Genomic DNA, 23,095 nt, shown 5'->3' on the forward strand with positions numbered 1-23,095 from the left:
TAGATAAGATCCTAAACTCATACATGAGACATTTCTAGCTGGTAAGGAGGACCTAGAAGGAAATAGGCTGCAGTGAATGCTGAGCAAAAATGCCACTCTTTGAGCTGGAAAAATCAGGGAGGACTTCCCTGAGGAGGTGACATTTGCAGCCATTTGTATCTAGCAGATGGAGTCCACTATGTCTGTGTAACAAGCATTCCAAAAGTGCCAATGAATTAACATGTCCCTGAGAGCAGCCCTCACCTAATAACTGGTGGGAATTAGTGTATAAATACCCCAGCTCCCTCAACCCTTGTGTGGGATGAGTCAGGTATGTGTCCTATGCTCTCCCCCAGGGCTTCCAAGTGAGACAGAGCTCTCTTGCCTACAGTGGAAACTTGCTTGAAAACACATTATTCCCTGGCTGCCTCCAGTTCCCTGCATCGGCACCTGGGTTGTTCACCTCTCTTTTTTTTCTTTTTCTTTTTTTTTCCTTCCTTCCTTCCTTCCTTTATCCCTTCCTCCCTTTCTCCCTTCTTTCCTCTTTCTTTCATTCTTTCTTTCTTCCTTCCTTTCTTTTTTTTTCTTTGAGACAAGCTCTCACTCTCTTCTCCAGGCTGGTGTACAGTGATGCAATCATGGTTCACTGCAGCCTCAACCTCCCAGCCCAAGCAATCCTCCCACCTCAGCCTCCAGAGTAGCTGGGACTGCAGGCACACAACATTGTACCTGGATAATTTTTTCTTTTTTTGAGACGGGGTCTCGCTCTGTCTCCCAGGCTGGAGTGCAGTGGTGTGATTTCAGCTCACTGCAACCTCTGCCTCCTAGGCCCAAGTGATCCTTCTACCTCAAGTGTGTGCCACCACTCCTGGCTAATTTTTTGTATTTTTGTTAGAGACGGGGTTTTGTCATGTTGGCCAGGCTGGTCTTGAACTCCTGAGCTCAGGCGATCCACCCTCCTCAGCATCCCAAAATGCTGGGATTACAGGCATGAGCCACCATGCCTGGCTATGCCTGGATAATTTGAAAATTTTTTTTTGCAGAGATGAGATTTCACTCTATTGCCCAGGTTGTTTTCGAACTCCTGAGCTCAGGTGATCCCCTCGCCTCGGCCTCCCAAAGTGCTGGGATTACAGATGTGAGCCACCGTGCCCTGCCCTGGGATCTCCTCTCAATAAACTACTTGTACTGGAATTATTGTCTTAAGGTCTGCTTTTGGGAAGACCCAAACTAAGACAATGCATGATGATGCATGAACAGAGACTTTGTTTCCATGCTGTCTTTATTGGAGGTCTGCGGCTGGCAGGGTCTTTGGGGGTGGCTCCCTCCTGGATCTCTTAGAGACACTCCTGGCATGTCTTGGCTTCACAGTCTGGAAAAAGACAAGGGAGTGTGAGGCTTGGGGGTGGTTGTGGTGTGTGGCTGGGTCTGCCCTCCTGGTGGTGGAACCCTGGATCAGGGAGGGGACAGTGGCCCAAAGTGAGAGAGTGAGGACAAAGCCAACTGTAGGCCGAGATGGATGTGCTAGTCAATAGCTTAATGAAATGGAGTGGCAGTATGTAGGTAGCACGAGATTGTCCAGGTGTGATTCTAAAATTGTTTTAGTGATGGCGATCAAGGGCTGGGATGAGGTCATCAGGTCAAAGTTGTGCTGGCATAAGAGTTGTCATCAGGGGTTAAGGAGTCAGGGACGAAACAAGCAACCTCAGAGTTGAGATTGTCTGGACAGAGAATTTCAACACAGGATTAAGGACTGGACAGAGGTTGTGAAGGCAAAAGGTCACAGCCTAGGTTCATGTTGTGTGGACAGAGGGCCTTCGGGTGGGGGCAGGGGTGAGGTCAAGTTTCGGCGGGCCAGGATGAGGTGGTGCAGCCTGACAGGTTGTGACTTGGGTAGAGAAGTCATGAAGGCCAGGCTGAGGTTGTGAGGGCAGAGGGGCTGTTGGCAGGTGTCAGGGTCCATGCCCTGGCTGGAAAGGTAGAGGTATTAGGAGCTGGGGAAAGGACAGGCTGGCTGGGTCTGGGGCTCAGCTGAGGCTGCATAGGCAGAAGTCACAGGATCAGGAATGTTGCCCGCAGAGTGACCCGCAAAGGCTGGGCCTAGGTTTCCTGAATAGACGTGCCGCAGGGAAGTTGGGGGCCTGGCTGAGGCTGTGCGGGCACAGCTGTTACAGGCAGGGGGCATGGGCCTCGTGGAGCTTGTGTAGACGGAGGGGCGGCGGGCCGTGGTAGTGCAGGCTGCGAAGACTCACCGCGGTGAAGTGCGGCCAGGTGCGCAGCAGGTCGAAGAGCGCGTCGCCGGGGCAGTCGGTGCGCACCAGCTGGCGGTGGCCCAGCAGCGCGTAGTCTGGCCGCAGGAGGCCGGCGCGCACCGCACAACTCGGGAGCGTGTCGCGCACCGTGCGCAGAGCGGCCTCGGTGGGCAGCGCCGCGGTGTAGTTGCCCACTATGGCCACGCCGAAGCCCCGGGAGTTGTGGCCGAGCGTGTGGGCGCCCACCCAGTGCCAGCCGCGTCCCTCGTACACGTAGCCGTCCGAGCCCACCACGAAACTGCAGAGGGGAGGGAGAAGCAAGCACTATGCGGCGTGAGGGGGACCCGGGCCCTTATCCGCTCCCCTCCCCGATTCTGTTGGTGTGCCAAGGGCCACCGACCCCAAGACCCGCGCGGTCGCGCTGCCTGTGTCCCATCCAGCTCTGTTCCACTCTCACACCAGCTGCCACTCCAGGACCGTTCGGTTTCTCTGGATCCGCCCTTCAGTACTGGCACGCCCCTTTCTGCCCTTCTCCTCCCCACCTCTGCCTTTTCTCAAGCCCAGTTCTTGCCCAATTCAGAGCGCTTTTCTGTTTTTGGGGGTTTTTTTTTTTTTTCCTTCCTTCCTTCCTTCCTTCTTTCTTTCTTTCTTTTTTGATGGAGTTTCACTCTTGTCGCTGAGGCTGAAGTGCAAGGGCGCGATCTCGGCTCACTGCCACCTCCACCTCCCGGGTTCAAGCGATTCTCCTGCCTCAGCCTCCGGAGTAGCTGGGATTACAGGCGTCCGCCACCACGCCCATCTAATTTTTTTTTTAATTTTTATTTTTAGTAGAGACGGTGTTTCGCCATGTTGGCCAGGCTGGTCTTGAACTCCTGACCTCAGGTTATCTGCCCTCCTCGGCCTCCCAAAGTGCTGGGATTACAGGCGTGAGCCACTGTGCCCAGCCTTCTCCCCTCCCCTCGCCACCCCTCCCTTCTCCCCTTCCCTTCCCTTTTGGAGACGGAGTTTCGCTCTTGTAGCCCAGGCTGGAGTGCAACGACGCGATCTCGGCGCACTGAAACCTCCGCTTCCCAGGTTCAAGTGATTCTCCCGTCTCAGCCTCCCGACTAGCTGGGATTACAGGCATGCACCACCACGCCCGGCTAATTTTGTATTTTTACTAGAGACGGGGTTTCTCCATGTTGGCCAGGCTGGTCTGGAACTCCCGACCTCAGGTGACCCACCCGCCTCAGCCTCCCAAAGTGTTGGGATTACAGGCGTTAGCCACCGCTCCCGGCCTCCTTCTTTTCGAGACGGGTTCTCGCTCTGTCACTCAGGCTAGAGTGCAGAGATGCGATCATAACTCACTCAAGCCTCGAACTCCTGGGCTCCAGCGATCCTCCCACCTTAGCCTGCCGAGTAGCTGGGACTACAGGCGCGCAACACCATGCCCAGCTTTTTTTTTTTTTTTTTTTTTTTTTTTTGAGACGGAGTCTCGCTCTGTCGCCCAGGCTGGAGTGCAATGGCGCGATCTCTGCTCACTGCAGGCTCCGCCTCCCGGGTTCACGCCATTCTCCTGCCTCAGCCTCCCAAGTAGCTGGGACTACAGGCGCCCGCCATCAAGCCTGGCTAATTTTTTTGTATTTTTTAGTAGAGACGGGGTTTCACCGTGTTAGCCAGGAAGGTCTCAATCTCCTGACCTCGTGATCCTCCCGCCTCGGCCTCCCAAAGTGCTGGGATTACAGGCGTGAGCCACTGCGCCTGGCCTTTTTAAGTTTTTTTTGTTTGTAGAGATGGGTGGTGTGGGGGGTGTCTTCCTATATTGCTCAGGCTGGTCTCGAACTCCTGGGCTCCAGCGATCCTCTCTTCTCAGCCTCCCAAAGTGGTGAGATTGCAGGCGGGAGCCACCGCACCAGGCCTCCTTGTCTGTTTTAGGCCATCTCTGCCTGGCCCCAGAACCAGACTCTGCCACAGGTCCCGCTCCTCTCCCAGATCCCGCCTCCTGTACTAGTTCTCTACCCTGACTCGAGTCCCATGATTTAGCTATTCCCGATCCCTATTAAGGCCCCGCCCCTAGCCTAAGCCACGCCACCTCTCCAACTTTGCTCTACCTATCAGGACTCCTCCTTGGTCTTGCCAGCTTTCCTCGGGTTCAAGCCCGGTCCCCTGCATCAGGCTCCGCCCACTCAGACCCCATCCCCGAACGTGGGCCCCGCCCCCTCCCCGGTCGGGCCCCTCCTACCTGTAGCCGATGTCTCCCCAGCCTTGCGTGTCCTGGTGGTAGCGCTGCATGGAGCGCATGTTGGCTGCGCAAAGCGTGAAGTCCGTGCAGGGTGGTGCAGGCACATAGGTGTGATGCACGTACAAGAATCCCAGCGGCAGCTGCAGCAGCTTCGGGCGGCCCCGATAAGGCGCCGCTCCCCAGCGGCAGCGGGGGTGGATGGCCGGGCATCCTACAGGCAAGGGGGTTGAAGGCTGGGGTCAGGAACTGTTTCTCTGCCTGTTCCTCCACCCGCATTAAAGCGCACATACAGACCATCCCTCAGCCTCCTCTCAGATTTGGAAAGGGTCCAGTCTCACCCCACATTGGTCCTCCCTGGGGACCAACTAACTATACTCAACTAAATCTATTTTATTTTTATCAAAAAAAATTGGGGGTGGGCCGGACGTAGTGGGTCTCACCTGTAGTCCAGTTTGGGAGGACGAGGTGGGTGGATCACTTGAGGTCAGGAGTTTGAGACCAGCCTGGCCAACATGGTGAAACCCGGTCTCTACTAAAAATACAAAAATCAGCCAGGCATGGTGGCACATGCCTGTAATCCCAGCTACTTGGGAAGCTGAGGCATGAGACAACTTGCTTGAGCCTGGGAAGTGGAGGTTGCAGTGAGCCAAGATTGTGCTATTGCACACCAGCCTGGGTGACAGAGCAAGACTCTGTCCCCCCCCAAAAAAATTGGGGGGGGCAGGCATGGTGGCTCACTCCTGTAATCAATCCCACACTTTGGGAGGCGAGGTGGGTGGATTGCTTGAGCCCAGGAGTTCAAGACCAGCCTGGGCAACATAGTGAGACCTCATTTTCTAGAAAAAAAGAAATCAGATTTCCCAAAGCAATCTACAGATTCAATGCAATCTCTATCAAAATATCAATGTCATTTTTCACAAAATTAGACAAAACTACCCTGAAATTCACAAGGAACCAAAAATGAGCCCAAATAGCAAAAGCAATTCTAAGCAAAACGAGCCTGGTATCACATTACCTAACTTCAAATTATGCTACAATACTATAGTAACCAAAACAGCATGGTACTGTTACAAAAATAGACACATAGACCAATGGAATGAAATAGAGAACCCAGAAGTAAAGCTGCACACCTACAAACAATAATTTTCAACTAAGTCGACAAAAATAAGCAATGGGAAAAGGACTGCCTATTCAGTAAATGGTGCTAATGGTACTGGGACAACTGGCCAACCATATGCAGAAGAATGAAACTGGACCCCTAACTCTTACCATATACAAAAATTAACTCAAGGACAGATGCGCTGGCTCACACCTGTAATCCCAGCAATTTTGGAGGCTGAGGTGGGTGGATCACCTGAGGTCAAGAGTTTGAGACCAGCCTGGCCAACATGGTGAAACCCCGTCTCTACTAAAAATACAAAAATTAGCCGGGCATGGTGGTGGGTACCTGTAATCCCAGCTATGTGGGAGGCTGAGGCAGGAGAATAGCTTGAACCCAGGAGGCAGAGGTTGCAGTGAGCTGAGATCACATCTTTGCACTCCAGCCTGGGCAACAGAGCAAAAACTCTGTCTCAAAAAAAAAAAAAAAATTACTCAAGATAGATTAAAGACTTACATGTAAAACCTGAAACTCTAAAATACCAGAAGAAAACCTAAGGAAAACACTTCTGAACATTGGGCTAGGCAAAGAATTCATGACTAAGACCTCAAAAGCACAGAGCAAGAGAAACAAAGTAGACAAATGGGACTTAATTAAACCAAAAAGCTTCTGCACACCAAAGATATAATCAACAGAACGAACAGACAGCCTTCAGAATGGGAGAAAATATTTGCGAACTATGCACTGGTATGGGACTAATACCCAGAATTTACAAGGAACTCAAACAATTCAAGAAAGAAAAGAAAGAAAGAAAGAAAAAGAAAGAAAGAAAAAGAAACCCACTAAAAAGCAGGCAAAAGACATTAATAGACATTTTTCAAAAGAAGATATACACATGGCCAATAGGCAAAGGAAAACATGCTCAACATCACCAATCATCAGAGAAATGCAAATTAAAACCACAATGAGATATCATCTTACTCTAATCAGAATAGCTATTATTAAAAAGACAGAAAAGCCGGGTGATGGCTCACGACTGTAACCCCAGCACTTTGGGAGGCTGAGGTGGGTGGATCACCTGAGGTTAGGAGTTTGAGACCAGCCTGGGCCAACATGGTGAAACTCTGTCTCTACTAAAAATACAAAAATTAGCCGAGCATGGTGGCAGGCACCTGTAATCCCAGCTACTTAGGAGGCTGAGGCAGGAGAAACGCTTGAACCCAGGAGGTGGAGGTTGCAGTGAGCTGAGATTGTGCCATTGCACTCCAGCCTGGGAGACAAGAGTGAAACTCTGCCTAAAAACAAAACAAAACAAAAATAATAATAATAATAATAAATTGGAACTATCATTCAATCCAGCAATCCCACTACTGGATATCTACCCAAAGGAAAATAAATCATTATATTAAAAAGATACCTGCATTCACATGTTGATCAGGGCACTATTCACAATAGCAAAGGTAAGAAATTAACTTAAGTGTCCATCAAAGGAGAACTGGATAAAGAAAATATGATATATATTACAGGCCTGGATGGCTCTGGGTCTGAGAGCCCTGGACGAAGGTCAGGCCCAGGTTTCCAGCTAGGGTGATTGCCAGGAGGTTGTCTACAGTGGTCGGCAGGAAATGGAATACTACTCAGCCGTAAAAAATGACATAATGTCGGCTGGGCATGGTGGCTCACGCCCGTAATCCTAGCACTTTGGGAGGCCGAGGTGGGTGGATCACGAGGTCAGGAGATCAAGACCACCCTGATAAGATGGTGAAACTCCGTCTCTACTAAAAATACAAAAAATTACCCAGACATGGTGGCACATGCCTGTAGTCCCAGCTACTCGGGAGGCTGAGACAGGAGAATTGCTTGAACCCAGGAGGCGGAGGTTGCAGTGAGCCGAGATCGTGCCACTGCACTCCAGCCTGGGCGACAGAGAGAGACTCAAAAAAAAAAAAAAAGAAAGAAAGAATGTCTTTTGCAGCAACATGGATGGAACTGGAGGCCATTATCTCGAGTGAAACAAGTCAAACACAGAAAGACAAATACCGTAAGTTCTCACTTATAAATGGGAGCTAAATAATGTGTATGCATGGATGTAGTGTGTGGAAAGATAGATAGTGGAGATTCAGAAGGGTGAGGGAGAGAGAGGAGGGAGGATGATGACAGATTACTTAATGGGTCGATGTATGTTATTGGAGTGATGGGTACCTAAAAGCCCAGACTTGACCACTATGCAATCTATGCGAGAAACAAGGTTACACTTGTACCCCATAAATTAATGCAAATAAATATAATGAAGCAAAACAAAATTAGATGAACTCCTATTCATCCCTCAAGGCCCAACTCTGGCATTTCCTCACCTGTGCAGCTGTCCCACCCACCCCCGACCAGATCCCTTATTGCCCCCTCTGGACTCTCCTAGTCCTCAACTTCCCTGAATATACGGGGTGGGGGCATCTGTATCTGTAATGGGAAGGATCACAGGGTGTGGGGAACTTCCTCACCCAGGAAGGCCTCAGTGAACTCCTTGGTAGCATTGGCAGCCACCTGGGCCAGCTGTTCTTGGCTCATGCACTGAAGCTGGGGGTGTACTGGCTCCAGCCTCTGTAGAAGGACAAGGGTTCCCCACACCTGCTGGGCCAGGATGGAGGCTGAAGTCAGAGCAGCACCGTTCTGCCGTCGGAAGTTGCTGCGGAACCCTGGGTCTCTGGCCACCCCAGCCCCATAGTACTGGCTCAGCAAGTGGCTGAGGGATGGCCGGGGCTCAGGAGTCCGGCTCAGGTAGTCTCCAAGGATGACCCCATCCAGGGCACCATTGAGGAAGGCCATGGTTAACAGAGATGCCTTGGGGTCCAGAAGCGTAAAGGTCCGAGGGGCAGAGAGCTGGTCCCAGCAGCCCTCAGTTCCCAGGTCTGGATGGCTCTGGGTCTGGGAACCTTGGAGGAAGGTCAGGCCCAGGTTTCCAGCCAGGGTGACTGCCAGGAGGTTGTCCACCATGGTCGGTGGGGACTTGGCTTTGGCATCTGGCAAGGAAGCTTGGACATCTGGACAGCCTTTTGTAGCATCTAGAGTGTTGGCTCCAATATCTGCAGTGGTGACATCTGGAGAGCCATCCCTGAGTCCTGGGGAGGAGGTGGCTCTTACATCTGGAGCAATGGCCACAACATCTGGAAAGGTGTCTCCAGTCTCCCAAGGGGCAGCCATGCTGTCCAAGGGCAAATTTATGACCCTGCGCCCTTGCAGCCCCGCCTCCAGCCCTGCCAGCAGAGGCTCCACAGCCACGGTCGAGCCATCGGGTGCCAGCACCACCCCATATTCCTTCCCTTCTCGTACGTCATGTCGGGCCACCTCCTTGGTCAGGCCTAGCAGCTCTGGGCTTAGTGGGCAGGGATCCAACTCTGTAGCATTGAGGCTCCGTGCCCCCAGCAGGAAGTGGTAGAGGCGATTGTGGGGGCCAGAGTTTGGAGCTGACATCAGCCACGCAGAAGCTGTGTGTCTGGCCTTGGCAGCTGGCACTTTCTGCTCCAGCTCAGCCAGGGCCTGGATGACAGAGTCCATGAGCAGGGGCAGGGAGGCTGCAGGAGGAAAGAATGTGTTAGCCCAGCCCCGCCCATTCCTGAGCCTCCTCGTATTGATTCCACATCTTCCCAATGCTCCCAGCCCTCCATCTGATAACCCCATGACCCCCAACACTATCCTTGTGTAGATGAGGAAAGTGAGGTACACAGACTGTTGCCTGTTGGTTAAGGAGCTCAGACTGTCTGTGAGTACTGGGGAGCCATGGCAGATTTATGAGCAGGACAGAGGTGTGACGAACCTGGCATTCTAAGACTCCTTTCTTAGGCTTAGATTTATTTGGCTGCCATAAGGAAATGGATTTTTGAGGTGCCAGGATAGAAAAGGGGAGACAGTGTGGAGGTGAGAGATGAAGGTGGCAGAAGGTAGGTAGTGACATTGCAGTGGACAAAAGTGGAAGAGTCCCCAGATCTTGAGAGGGAGAGATGGATGGTCTTTTGTGATGAATTGAAGTTAAAAATTGGGGATGTTAGAGGGAAAGGTATTTTGAAAGATGCCTGGGACTGGCTGTGGTGGCTCAGGCCTGTAATCCCAGCACTTTGGGAGGCCGAGGTGAGTGGATCACCTGAGATCAGGAGTTCAAGGCCAGCCTGGCCAACACCGTGAAACCCCGTCTCTAATAAAAACACAAAAATTAGCCAGGCATGGTGGTGTGTGCCTGTAATCCCAGCTACTTGGGAGGCTGAGATGGGAGAATCACTTGAACATGGGAGGTGGAGGTTGCAGTGAGCCGAGATCACGCCACTGCACTCCAGCCTGGGGGACAGAGCGAGACTTTGTCTCAAAAAAAAAAAAAAAAAAAATGCCAGACGCAGTGGCTCACCTGTAATCCCAGCACTTTAGGAGGCAGAGGCGGGTGGATCACCTGAGGTCGGGAGTTCAGGACCAGCCGGATCAACATGGCGAGACTCCGTCACTACTAAAAATACAAAAATTAGCTGGGCGTGGTGGCACACACCTGTAACCCCAGCTACTCAGGAGGCTGAGGCAGGAGAACTGCTTGAACCCAGGAGGCGGAGGTTGTAGTGAGCCAAGAACCCCCCACTGCACTCCAGCCTGGGTGACAGAGTGAGACTCCATCTCAAAATAAATAAATAAATAAAATAAAATAAAATAAGAAGAAAGATGCCTGGGAGGCAGGGGGAAGAGCAGGATGGGCTTGTGCCATGTTGGGGAAATGTCAGTGGCTGAACTGCAAACCTATAAATGCTAAGTTAGGCTCAGAGCTGGTTCAGAGATGGGTTATCAAATAATAGCTAACATTCAGTAAACATTTACTACGTGCTAGCTACTAGTCTAGGTGACTTATATATTAATAATTTAACGCAGTTAATCTTCACAGCCCTTGTGAGGTAGGTCCTTTTAGCCCCTGTCTTAGCACATTGGTGCTGCTATAACAGATCTCTGAGGTTGGGTAATTTATGAAAAACAGAAATTTGGCCAGGTGTGCTGGCTCATGCCTGTAATCCCAGCACTTTGGGAGGCCGAGGCAGGCAGATTACTTGAGGTCAGGAGTTTGAGACCAGCCTGGCCAACATGGTGAAACCCCGTTTCTACTAAAAATACAAAAGTTAGCTGGGTGCAGTGGTGGGCGCCTGTAATCCCAGCTACTTGGGGGGCTGAGGCAGGAGGCTCTCTTGAACCCGGGAGGTGGAGGTTGCAGTGAGCTGAGATCATGCGGCTGCACTCCAGCCTGGGCGACAGAGTGAGACTCTGTCAAAAAAAAAAAAAAAAAAAAAAAAGAACAGACATTTATTTCTCATAGTTCTAGAGGCTGGGTAGTCCAAGATCAAAGCACTGGCATTTGGGACTTCCTAGCCTGCAGAACTGCAAGAAAGTAAATTTCTCTTCTTTACAAATTTACTCAGTTTCAGGTACCCTGGCCTATATAGAAGCACAAAGGGACTAAAATGGTGTCCCTTTACAGATGAGGCATCTGAAGCACAGAGAGGTTAAGTTACCTGCCTAAGGTCACACAGGAAGGAAGTGGCAGAGGCAGGATTTGCCTTTGTTTTTTTCTGTTTTTTTTTTTTTTTTTTTTTTTTTTGAGACGGAGTCTTGCTCTATCATCCAGGCTGGAGTGCAGTAGTGCTCAGCTCACTGCAACCTCCTGAGTTCAAGCAATTTTCTGGCCTCAGCCTCCTGGGTAGCTGGGATTACAGGTGCCTGCCACCATGCCTGGCTAATTTTTGGTATTTTTAGTAGAGATGGGGTTTCACCATGTTGGCCAGGCTGGTCTCAATCTCCTGATCTCAAGTGATCTGCCTGCCTTGATCTCCCAAAGTGCTGGGATTACAGGCCTGGACAGTAGTAGAATTTGAATCCAGGAAGTCTTACTCGACACACTCTCCTGTCTAGAATCTAGGTTCTTCTCCAGTCCACCACCTAACCTGTGTAGCTTTGCTCTTCTCTGCAAAAAATGCCCTTTCTGGCTTCTCCCCCAAATCATTTCTCTTTCTTCCTAGCCTAGCTCTTATGTCTCCTCCTCCGGGAAGCCTTCTCTACTTTTGCTCCCCAGGCCCCAGATTCCTTCCCTTATCCTTGCCTTGACTTTGTGGAGCTGGGAATATCTATGTCCCCATGCTGGAGCTTCTTTGAGAGCTTGAGTCTCCGGCCTCACTCCATGCAGGGCAAGACATAGATGGGACAGCAGTACGCCTTCTGCAGAGCCAAGAGGTTTGGTCCCAGGACTCTGCCCCCTGACTCACCTGTCCCTGGGTCTGACCACAGTAGCAATCCGAGTAGGATCCAGAGGACACCCTGGGCCATTGTTGCAGGATTCCAGCTTCCAAGGGGTATTTCTGGTTGGCCTCGGCAGAGAACCTCGGCAGTGCTGGAGGGAGACAGGCACAGAGAACTGAGCAGAGCCTTTGACCACTGTCAAAGTCCAGCGGCAAATGACAGACCTGCCTCTTGTAGAGCTGTGGGCGGGAGGCAGCAGGGACACGGGGCAGTGTACCCTGGGTCAAGGTCATCTGGGCATCATGGTCTCCCCCAGTCTCTTCTGTCCCTCCTAGGCTGAGGTCAGTGGTCAGTAAGCCAGGCCCATCCCCGGAGGGGCATGGAGACCAGGTGGTTCAGACTTCATAAACTCTGCCCATTCTCCAGTGAGGTGGACCGAGGCAACCCCTCAAGTCCTGTCCCTCCCCATAGTGACGGCTCTGTAGCCGCTGCTGGCCACCAGAGGGGACTCTCAGCTGCCGCCTGCTGTACTGGTAAGACCGGCTGTGTTGAGGGAGAGGAGAGAAGCAGAGGTCTGAAGTTGGCACTGCCTTCTGCTTTTTTTTGCAACCAACACTTCAGGCTCAGGCACAGCATCAGTGTGGGGGCTGAGGACAGTGTTTGCTGAGGCCTGAAGTTGGCACTGCCTCCTGCTTTTTTTTGCAACCAACACTTCAGGCTCAGGCAGAGCATGGGTGCAGGGGCTGAGGACAGTGTTTGCTGAGGCCTGCTCTGAGCCCATGGGGACCAGGGGCTGTCACCTCTCATCCAGTTCCAGCCCTTGATTTCAAGCCACCAGCAGTAGCTGAGAGCAGGGGTTGAGCTTGAGTGTTCAGGACCCTGGCATTGTCCCAGGAGCTGGCTTCTGGACTCACCTGGGCTGACAGTGAAATGTCCTTCCTCTTCTCCGGGTGCCCGTGACTGAGACCTGCAGAATGGGCCCATCTCCCCTTTATTCTGGCATCAGATGGGGCAGGTTGACATGACTGGGCTGTTGTGTATGTAAATTGCTTCCCTATGGGGCTCCCACCTCAAAACCAGCCCGGGGAGTTTCCAGGAGACCCACCGGCTGGAGAATCAGCCAGGGCGGGCCTGGGAATGTCCAGCCTGAGCCAGGCCTGGGATTCCCCTGGGGGCCACCCCTGGGGCCTCCTCAGGTGTCCTCTTTCTGGGGACCTCCCAGAAAAAAGCTGGGCACATAGTGGAAGCTCAGGATGTAGGGTGCTAAGTGATAGAGTGAATGGGGGACACTTCCCATGGGAGTAAGAGACAGTGTCCTCCTCCAAGCTCGTTTCCCAGGATTGGGGGATAGGAGCTTTGCCTGGGAGAACCATGTGAAGGTTGTGGGCTGAGGCAGGGACTAGGTTGAGGCATCCTCTTTGCCGCAAAATTTAAGGCAGTGTTGAAAATCTAAGTCACCAATAATTTTTTTTTTTTTTTTTGAGACAGAGTCTCGCTCTGTCACCCAGGCTGGAGTGCAATGGCACGATCTCAGCTCACTACAACCTCCACCTCCCAGATTCAAGCAATTCTCCTGCCTCCCTGCCTCAGCCTACCAAGTAGCTCAGATTACAGGCATGCGCCACCATGCCTGGCTAATTTTTGTATTTTTAGTAGAGACGGGGTTTTGCCATGTAGGCCAGGCTGGTCTTGAACCCCTGACTCAGGTGATCCACCCAACTTGGCCTACCAAATTGCTGGGATTACAAGCGTGAGCCACCATGCCCGGCCGATAAATAATTTTAAGACTTTTTTAGAACAGTTTTATTATTATTATTATTTTAACAGATGGAGCCTTGCTATGCTGGCCAGGTTGGTCTTAAACTCTTGGCCTCAAGCAATCCTCCTGCCTCGGCCTCCCGAAGTGCTAGGATTACAGGCGTGAGCCACTGCACCCAGCTTTATTTTTTATTTTATTATTATTATTTTTTGAGGCAGGGTCTCCCTCTGTCACCCAGGCTGGAGTGCAGTGGTGCAATCTTGGCTTACTGCAGCCCTGCCTCCCAGGTTCAAGTGATTCTCCCGCCTCGGCCTCCCAAGGAGCTGAGATTACAGGTGCCCATCCACCACTTCCAGTTAATTTTTGTATTTTTAGTAGAGACGGGATTTCAGCATGTTGGCCAGGCTGGTCTCAAACTCCCAACCTCGGGTGATCCACCCGTCTTGGCCTCTCAAAGTGCTGGGATTACAGGCTTTTTTTTTTTTTTTTTGAGACAGAGTCTCGCTCTGTTGCCCAGGCTGCAGTGTAGTGGCACAATCTCGGCTCACTGCAGCCTCTGCCTCCCAGGTTCAAGCTATTCTCCTGCCTTAGCCTCCCGAGTAGCTGGGATTACAGGTGCCCGTCACCACTCCCGGCTGATTTTTGTACTTTTAGTACAGATGTAGTTTCACCATGTTGGCCAGGCTGGTCTTGAACTCCTGACCTCAGGTGATCCACCCGCATCGGCCTCTATTTTTAATTTTTTATAGAGATGAGGGTCTCGCTATGTTGGCCAGGCTGGTCTCAATCTCCTGGACTCAAGGGATCCTCCTGCCTTAGCCTCCCAAAGTGCTGGGATTACAGGCGTGAGCCACCATGCCTGGCCTAGAGCAGTTTTAGGTTCGTGGCAAAATTGAGCAGAAGTTACAGAGAGTTCTATTCCCTGCCTTGACACATGCACAGACTCTCGTATTATCACTATCCAGCACCAGAATGGTATATCTGTTACAATCGATGAACCTTCACTGACACACCATTATCACCCAAAGTTCATCATTTCCATTAGGGTTTGCTCTTGGTGGTGTACATTCTATGGGTTTGGACAAATGTATAATGACATATGTCCACCATTAGAGTGTCATACGGAGTACAGTTGACCCTTGAACAACATGGGTTTGACCTGTGAGGGTCAACTTATACCTAGATTTGTTTCAATAAAAATTACATGGACTGTGCCTGCCTCTCCTCTCTCCCCTTCCTCCTCTTCCACCTCTGCCACCCCTGAGACAGCAAGACCCCTCCTCTTCCTCCTCCTCAGCCTACTCAACATGAAGATGGTGAGGATGAAGACCTTTATGATGATTCTCTACTTAATGAATAGTAAATATACTTCCTCTTCCATATTTTCTTCCTTCCTTTCCTTCTCCTTCCTTCCTTTCTCCTTCCTTCCCTTCTCCTTCCTTCCTTCCTTCCCTCCCTCCCCCCTTCCTCCCTCCCTCCTTTCTTTCTTTCTTTCCTTCTTTCTTCCTTCCTTCCTTTCTTTCTTTCTTTCTTTCTTTCTTTCTTTCTTTCTTTCTTTCTTTCTTTCTTTCTCTTTCTTTCTCTTTTTCTCTTTCTTTCTGGCAGAGTCTCATTCTGTCCCCCAGGCTGGAGTACAGTGGCATAATCTCAGCTCACCGCAGCCTCCATCTCCTGGGTTCAAGCGATTCTCCTGCCTCAGCCTCCTGAGTAGCTGGGATTACAGGTACCTGCCACTATGCCCGGATAATTTTTGTATTTTTAGTAGAGATGGGGTTTCACCATGTTGGGCAGGCTGATCTCAAACTCCTGACCTCAAGTGATCCACCCACCTCAGCCTCCCAAAGTGCTGGGATTACAGGCGTGAGCCACTGCACCTGGCACGTGGATTTTTTTCAATAAATTACATGGAGTGTGTCTGCCTCTCCTCTCTCCCCTTCCACCTCCTCCACCTCTTCCGCCTCTGCCACCCCTCAGACAGCAAGACCAACCCCTTCCCTTCCTCCCCCTCAGCCTATTCAACATGAAGACGATGAAGATGAAGACTTTTATGATGACACACTTCTACTTAATGAATAGTAAACATACTTCCTCTTCCATACGATTTTCTTAGTAACTCTTCTTTTTTCCCAGGTTCAGGTGATTCTCTCGCCTCAGCCTCCAGAGTAGCTGGGACTACAGTCATGCACCACCAAGGCTAGCTAATTTTTCTATTTTTAGTGGAGATGGAGTTTTACCACATTGGCTAAACTGGTCTTGAACTCATGACCCCAGGTAATCCACCTGCCTTGGCCTCCCAAAGTGTTGGGATGACAGGCGTGAGCCACTGCACCCCACCTGATTTCCCTTTAAAGCTTGGAGTTGGGGCAGAGACTGCCTTGTTTTAAGCCAGGGGCATGTCATGGATGGCAGGATGTTTCCTTAGGGTCTATGTAGGATTTGTGACCTTCTGGGGCAGGACCCTTCCTCCAGGGAGCCTCTGTGGTTACCCCTTGCTCCCCTTACTCCCTCCCAGCTCCCTGACCTGCTGTTCCTCCCTTCAACCTAGGCTGTGCTTACAGTGCTGGAAGGTTCTTTGTCCAGTTTTGTCTCCCCAAATCTAGGAGATGCTGAGTTTTTTGGGGGTGTCCAGAAGTGCCCAGCACAGACTCAAGACCAAGTGAGTGTCAGGGAGGGATTGCTAAATGCACAAAAAGCCTGATGAATGATGTGGGGCCAGTTTGGGGTCAGGATCTGAAACACACACATGTACACCCACATTCAGGCACTCACACACCAACGCATCAGGGCTGGGCTGGGCCTGGGAGGCAGAAGGAAGGCTGGAAATCCCACAATGAATCACCTCTACCCCAGGTTTCCTTCAACCTCAGAAGGCCCACTTGTCAGGATAAATCAAGGCCCCTTGGCCGGGCGCGGTGGCTCACGCCTGTAATCCCAGCACTTTGGAAGGCCAAGGTGGGCAGATCACCTGAGGTCAGGAGTTCGAGACCAGCCTGACCAATATGATGAAACCCCATCTCTACTAAAAATACAAAAATTAGCCGGGTGTGGTGGCATGCACCTGTAATCCCAGCTACTCAGGAGGCTGAGACAGGAGAATCGCTTGAACCTGGGAGGCGGAGGTTGCGGTGAGCCGAGATCGCACCATTGCACTCCAGGCTGGGCAACAAAAGCAAAACTCTGTCTCAAAAAAAAAAAAAAAAAAAAAAAAAAAAAAAAAAACCAAGGCCCCTCCAGGCTGCAGAGAGACTAGAGGGGTCACAAGAGTAGCCACTGATTATGGAACAGGGCCGGTTCTCATGGGTTGTAGCATTGGCACAGATAGGCAGAGCCTCTGGCCCTGGATCTTAAGTGAGGCTGGGATGAGGCCAGAGGAGAAGGAACCTGGGGCAGGGCTGGGCTTGGGCTCAACGTCAGAGTCAACAGCATTTACTATGGTGGCACTAATGATGCTAATAATGAAGACCCCGCTCGCTACTACTGTTACAGGAATGGGGTCCCGATCCAGACCCCAAGAGAGGGTTCTTGGATCTCGCGCAAGAAGGAATTCAGGGTGAGTCCACAGAGTAAAGTGAAAGCAAGTTTATTAGGAAAGTGAAGGAATAAAGAATGACTGCTCCATAGGCAGAGCAGCCCTGATAGCTGCTGGCTGCCTTTTTTTTTTCAGACGGAGTTTTGCTCTGTTGACCAAGCTGAAGTGCAATGGCATGATCTCGGCTCACTGCAACCTCTGCCTCCTGGGTTCAAGTGATTCTCCTGCCTCAGCCTCCTGAGTAGCTGGGATTACAGGCATGTGCCACCACACCCGGCTATTTTTTTTTTTTTTTTTTGAGACGGAGTCTCGCTCTGTCGTCCAGGCTGGAGTGCAGTGGCGCCATCTCCACTCACTGCAAGCTCAGCCTCCCTGGTTCACGCCATGCTCCTGCCTCAGCCTCCCGAGTAGCTCGGACTACAGGCGCCCACCACTACACCCAGCTAATTTTTTTTTTTTTTTTTTTTTTTTTTTAGTAAAGACAGGGTTTCACCGTGTTAGCCAGGATGGTCTCGATCTCCTGACCTCGTGATCCACTCGACTCGGCCTCCCAAAGTGCTGGGATTACAGGCGTGAGCCACCGTGCCTGGCCTAATTTTTTGTATTTTTAGTAGAGATAGGGATTCACCATGTTGGCCAGGCTGGTGTCAAACTCCTGACCTCAGGTGATCCTTCCGCCTCGGCCTCCCAAAGTGCTGGGATTACAGGCGTGAGCCACCGCGCCCAGCCTGGTTGCCTATTTTTATGGTTATTTCTTGATTATAGGTTAAACAAGGGGTGGATTATTCATGCCTCCTCTTTTAAGACCATATAGGATAACTTCCTATCATTGCCATGGCATTTGCAAACTGTCATGGCGCTGGGGGAGTATAGCAGTGAGGATGACCAGAGGTCACTCTTGTCGCCATCTTGGTTTTGATGGGTTGGGCTGGCTGCTGCTGCTTTTTTTTTTTTTTTTTTTTTTTGGAGGAGTTTCACTTTTGTCGCCCAGGCTGGAGTGCAGTGGCGCAATCTTGGCTCACTGCAACCTCCACTCCGGGGTTCAAGTGATTCTCCTGCCTCAGCCTCCCGAGTAGCTGGAATTACAGGCGTCCGCCACCACATCCAGCTAATTCTTGTATTTTTGGTAGAGACAATGTTTCACCATGTTGGCTAGGCTGGTCTCGAACTCCTGACCTCAGGTGATCTGCCCACCTCAGCCTCCCAAAGTGCTGGGACTGCAGGCATAAGCCACTGCGTCTGGCCATGCAGCCTTCTTTACTGCGATCTGTTTTATTAGCAAGGTCTTTATGACCTGTATCTTGTGCCAATGTCCTATCTCATCCTGTGACTTAGAATGCCTTAACTGGGTATACAGCCCAGTAGGTTTCAGCCTTATTTCACCCAGCTCCTGTTCAAGATGGAGTTGCTCTGGTTCACAGGCCTCTGACAGTACTAATAAAAGTGCTGTGTGTGGGGCTCTGAGCTAAGGTTTTATGTGCCTGTGCCTGTGGTTATTTTTTTTTCCTTTTTTTTTTTTTATCACTGGGATTTGTTAAGCAATGTTATACAGCAGAAGTCAGAGAACCTCAGCTTATGAGCTGGATGTCTGTTTTTGTAAAACTGTTTTTTGAGGTGAAATTCACCTAACACAAAATTCACCATTTTATTATTTATTTATTTTTTGAGACCGAGTCTCACTCTGTTGCTCAGGCTGGAGGGCAGTGGCGGGATCATGGCTCACTGCAGCCTCGACCTCTGGGGCTGAAGGGATCCCCGCCCCCAGCCTCCCAAGTAGCTGGGACTACAGATGTGTGTCACCACATCCAGCTAATTTTTTGATTTTTTGAAGAGATGGGGTCTTGCTTTGTTGCTTGGACTGGTCTTGAACTCTTGGGCTCAAGTGATCCTCCCACCTTGGCCTCCCAAAGTGCTGGGATTACAAGTGTGAGCCATCACACCTGGCCAAAATTAACCATTTTAAAGTGTGCGGTTTAGAGGCACTTAGCATATTTACAGTGTTGTGCAGTTGTCACCTCTACCTAGTTCTAAAGAATTTGCATACCCCTAAAAGAAAACCCTGTCCTCATCAGCAGTCATTCCTCATTCACCCTTCCCCTGCCCCTGGCAACCACAAACCTGCTTTCTGTCTCTATGGATTCACCTATTCTGGACATTTCAGATCAATGGAATGTCACACTATGGCCTTTTGTGTCTGTCTTTTTTTTTTTTTTTTTTAACTCAGCATCATGTTTTCAAGGTTCATCATCATAGCCTGGATCAGTGCTTCATTCCTTTTCAGGGCTGCATAATATTCCATTGTGGGAAATGATCACGATTTGTTTAGGTGATTGAATGTTTACTGGAACACACTTCCTTCCATTCATTTACATTTCTATGGCTGTTTTCCTGCTATAATGGCTGAGTCACAAAGCAGAAACTATTGACTATCTGGCCTTGTCCCCATCAGCAGTCACTCCTCATTCCCCCTCCCACAGCCCCTGGCAACCACAAATCTGCTTTCTGTCTCTATAGATTCGCCTGTTCTGGACATTTCAGATCAATGGAATCTCACACTACGGCCTTTTGTGCTTGTCTTTTTTTTTCACTTAGCATCATGTTTTCAAGCTTCATCGTTATAGCCTGGATCAGTGCTTCATTCCTTTTCAGGGCTGCACAGTATTCCATTGTATGAAAGGATCACAAATTGTTTAGGTGATTGAATGTTTATTGGAACACATTCCCTTCCATTCATTTACATAGCTATGGTGGCTGTTTTCCTGCTATAACAGCTGAGTCACAAAGCAAAACATATTTATTTACTATCTGGGCTTTTTTTTTTTTTTTTTGAGATGGAATCTCACTCTGTCGTCCAGGCTGGAGTGCGGTGGTGTGATCTCGGCTCTCTGCAACCTCTGCCTCTCAGGTTCAAGCGATTCTCCTGCCCTGCCTCAGCCTGGCTCTTTTTTTTAATTTTTTTTTTGAGACGGAGTCTCACTGTGTCACCTAGGCTGGAATGCAGTGGCACGATCTCGGCTCACCACAACCTCACCTCCTGGGTTCAAGCGATTCTCCTGTCTCAGTCTCCCGAGTAGCTGGGACTACAGGCATGTGCTACCATGCCCGGCTAATGTTTTTTTTGTTTTGTTTTGTTTTTTTTGTTTTTTTAGTAGAGACGGGGTTTCACCATGTTGGCCAGAATGGTCTTTATCTCCTGACCTCGTGATCCACCCGCCTCAGCCTCCCAAAGTGTTAGGATTACAGGCATGAGCCACCGTGCCTGGCTTTTTTTTTTTTAAATAAATTTTACTATCTGGCCTTTTATTTTTTTAATTTTATGTATCTATTTATTTATTTATTTTGAGATGGAGTCTTGCTCTGTCACCCAGGCTGGAGTGCAGTGGCGTGATCTCAGCTCACTGCAAACTCTGCCTCCCGGGTTCACGCCATTCTCCTGCCTCAGCCTCCTGAGTAGCTGGGACCACAGGCGCCCGCCACCATGCCCAGCTAATTTTGTATTTTTTTTAGTAGAGATGGGGTTTCACCGTGTTAGCCAGGATGTTCTCAATCTCCTGACCTCGTGATCCGCCCGCCTTGGCCTCCCAAAGTGCTGGGATTACAGGCATGAGCCACCGTGCCCGGCCTATCTGGCCTTTTAATACAAACTTTGCTGACCCCTGCCGAACCAGCCCACCTGCATTCAAATGCCTATGCTGCTGCTTACTGGCTGGAGAAGGTGGCTTTATCTCTAGTCTTCATTTTGTCCATCTCTAAAATGGAAGAATAGTACCAACTGCAAAGGGTGACTGTTAGGGTTAAATGAGTTGATACTTGTATAAAGTGCTTAAAACGGTGCCTAGCATGGCTGAGTGTGGTGGCTCAAGCCTGTAATCCCAACACTTTGGGAGGCTGGAGTGGGCGGATCACCTGAGACCAGGAGTTCGAGACCACCCTGGCCAACATAGTGAAACCTCGTCTCTACTAAAAATACAAAAATTAGCCAGGCGTGGTGGTGTGTGCGTATAATCCCAGCTACTCAGGAGTCTGAGGCAGGAGAATTGCTTGAACCTGGGAGGCAGAAGTTGCAGTGAGCCGAGATTACTCCACTGCATTCCAGCCTGGGCAACAAGAGTGAAACTCTGTCTCAAAATTAAACAACAACAGCAAAAACAACAAAAAACCCACCCACACACACACAAAAACACATGGAATGCACTTGATGAGTAGGGAGTAGAGGATGGTGATGTCCTGGGTTCCTGTTGTCCCACCCGCCTGCCCCAGCCTCCCCAGCAAATGTTCAGCCCAGCCCATGGGAAAAATCCATTTAATTATTATCATGGCTGGATTTCCATCTCCTAGAGGAGTCCAGACTCATAGTCATGCATTATTTCTCCATCTGGGGCACCTGTCCAAGCCCAAGGCTTCCCTGCTGGCCCCTGGTCTTCCAGTAGCCAGCTGGGCCTTAGGGCTGGGCCTGGAGCCGATCTGGAACCACAGCCAAATCATGAAAGCCAAGGTCAGCCAGCCCCCAAATCAGTCGAGCCCAATTCACTAAAAAGAGACTCAAGTCATGACGTGAGCCAGCGACCGTGCGGCCCCCAGCTGGGGCTTTTCTGCCATTCCCAGTGGGCAGAAGTTGACTTCAATTGCATCTTTCTGGGACATCAGAGGTGAGATTTAATCTCTCAGGCAACTGGTCCTGGAACTGGGGAGGACGGAGTTTAGTAATTCGCGATGTGGGATACTGTAGAGATATGGTGAGCTTAGCTCTTGCCAGTATGCGAGGAGCCAAGACTGAGTGTGGGGGGATGGGGCCATATGTTAGCGCTTCCCGGTGGAATATTTACAGAGCACCCATGGGCTCTTAGCTGTCATCACCCTGCTTCAGAGAATGACACAGGGCAAAGGGCTTTAAACATATCTTCTATAGAAAATCCCAAACATATTCAAAAGTAGAGAGAATTGTTAAAAACCCCTACGCATACCGATCACTGAATTGACATCTTCAAATCACAATTCATCTTGTTTCTTCTATACTCCACCCATTGTCTCTCTTTTGTGATATTATCTGCTGTTGACGATCATTGCCAGGATCTATTAATTCATTAGTAGGAATAACATAATGACATTTGAGTGATAATATTCCTCCTTCATGTATTAGCTGAAATACTTCTTTTTATTATTATTATTATACTTTAAGTTTTAGGGTACATGAGCACAACATGCAGGTTTGTTACATATGTATACATGTGCCATGCTGGTGTGCTGCACCCATTAACTCGTTATTAAGCATTAGGTATATCTCCTAATGCTATCCCTTCCCCCTCCCCCGACCCCACAACAGTCCCCAGTGTGTGATGTTCCCATTCCTGTGTCCATGTGTTCTCACTGTTCAATTCCCACCTATGAGTGAGAACATGTGGTGTTTGTTTCTTTGTCCTTGCGATGGTTTGCTGAGAATGATGGTTTCCAGCTTCACCCATGTCCGTACAAAGGACATGAACTCATCATTTTTTATGGCTGCATAGTATTCCATGGTGTATATATGCCACATTTTCTTAATCCAGTCTATCATTGTTGGACATTTGGGTTGGTTCCAAGTCTTTGCTATTGTGAATAGTGCCACAATAAGCATACATGTGCATGTGTCTTTATAGCAGCATGATTGATAATCCTTTGGGTATATACCCAGTAATGGGATGGCTGGGTCAAATGGTATTTCTAGTTCTAGATCCCTGAGGAATCGCCACACTGGCTTCCACAATGGTTGAACTACTTTACAGTCCCACCAACAGTGTAAAAGTGTTCCTGTTTCTCCACATCCTCTCCAGCACCTGTTGTTTTCTGACTTTTGAATGATTGCCATTCTAACTGGTGTGAGATGGTATCTCATTGTGGTTTTGATTTGCATTTCTCTGATGGCCAGTGATGATGAGCATTTTTTCATGTGTCTTTTGGCTGCATAAATGTCTTCTTTTGAGAAGTGTCTGTTCATATCCTTCACCCACTTTTTGATGGGGTTGTT

At 49.9% G+C, this 23,095-nt stretch overlaps 1 protein-coding gene across 1 annotated transcript; it reads right to left on the reverse strand.

Moving 5' to 3' along the window:
• Nucleotides 1–1,243: 1,243 nt before the first annotated feature.
• PGLYRP2 (peptidoglycan recognition protein 2) lies at nucleotides 1,244–12,308 on the reverse strand. The gene is made up of 5 exons (XM_004060201.3): nucleotides 11,830–12,308; nucleotides 8,050–9,120; nucleotides 4,453–4,663; nucleotides 2,232–2,529; nucleotides 1,244–1,351 (listed from the first exon to the last, which is right to left on the reverse strand). The coding sequence occupies exons 1-5, from the start codon at nucleotides 11,888–11,890 to the stop codon at nucleotides 1,262–1,264; spliced, it is 1,731 nt and encodes a 576-aa protein (XP_004060249.1). The 5' UTR covers nucleotides 11,891–12,308; the 3' UTR covers nucleotides 1,244–1,261.
• Between the last annotated feature and the right edge of the window lie 10,787 nt (nucleotides 12,309–23,095).

The sequence above is a fragment of the Gorilla gorilla genome, chromosome 20, assembly GCF_029281585.2.
Source record: "Gorilla gorilla gorilla isolate KB3781 chromosome 20, NHGRI_mGorGor1-v2.1_pri, whole genome shotgun sequence".
NCBI lineage: Eukaryota > Metazoa > Chordata > Mammalia > Primates > Hominidae > Gorilla > Gorilla gorilla.

Excerpts from the sequence above, each read along its gene's own strand:
- PGLYRP2 (XM_004060201.3), bottom strand. The coding sequence starts at position 11,890 with ATGGCCCAGGGTGTCCTCTGGATCCTACTCGGATTGCTACTGTGGTCA. Across the intron at positions 9,121-11,829 it reads GTGGTCAGACCCAGGGACAG|CCTCCCTGCCCCTGCTCATG; the intron begins GTGAGTCAGGGG and ends TTCCTCCTGCAG. Across the intron at positions 2,530-4,452 it reads TGGGGAGACATCGGCTACAG|TTTCGTGGTGGGCTCGGACG; the intron begins GTAGGAGGGGCC and ends TCCCCTCTGCAG.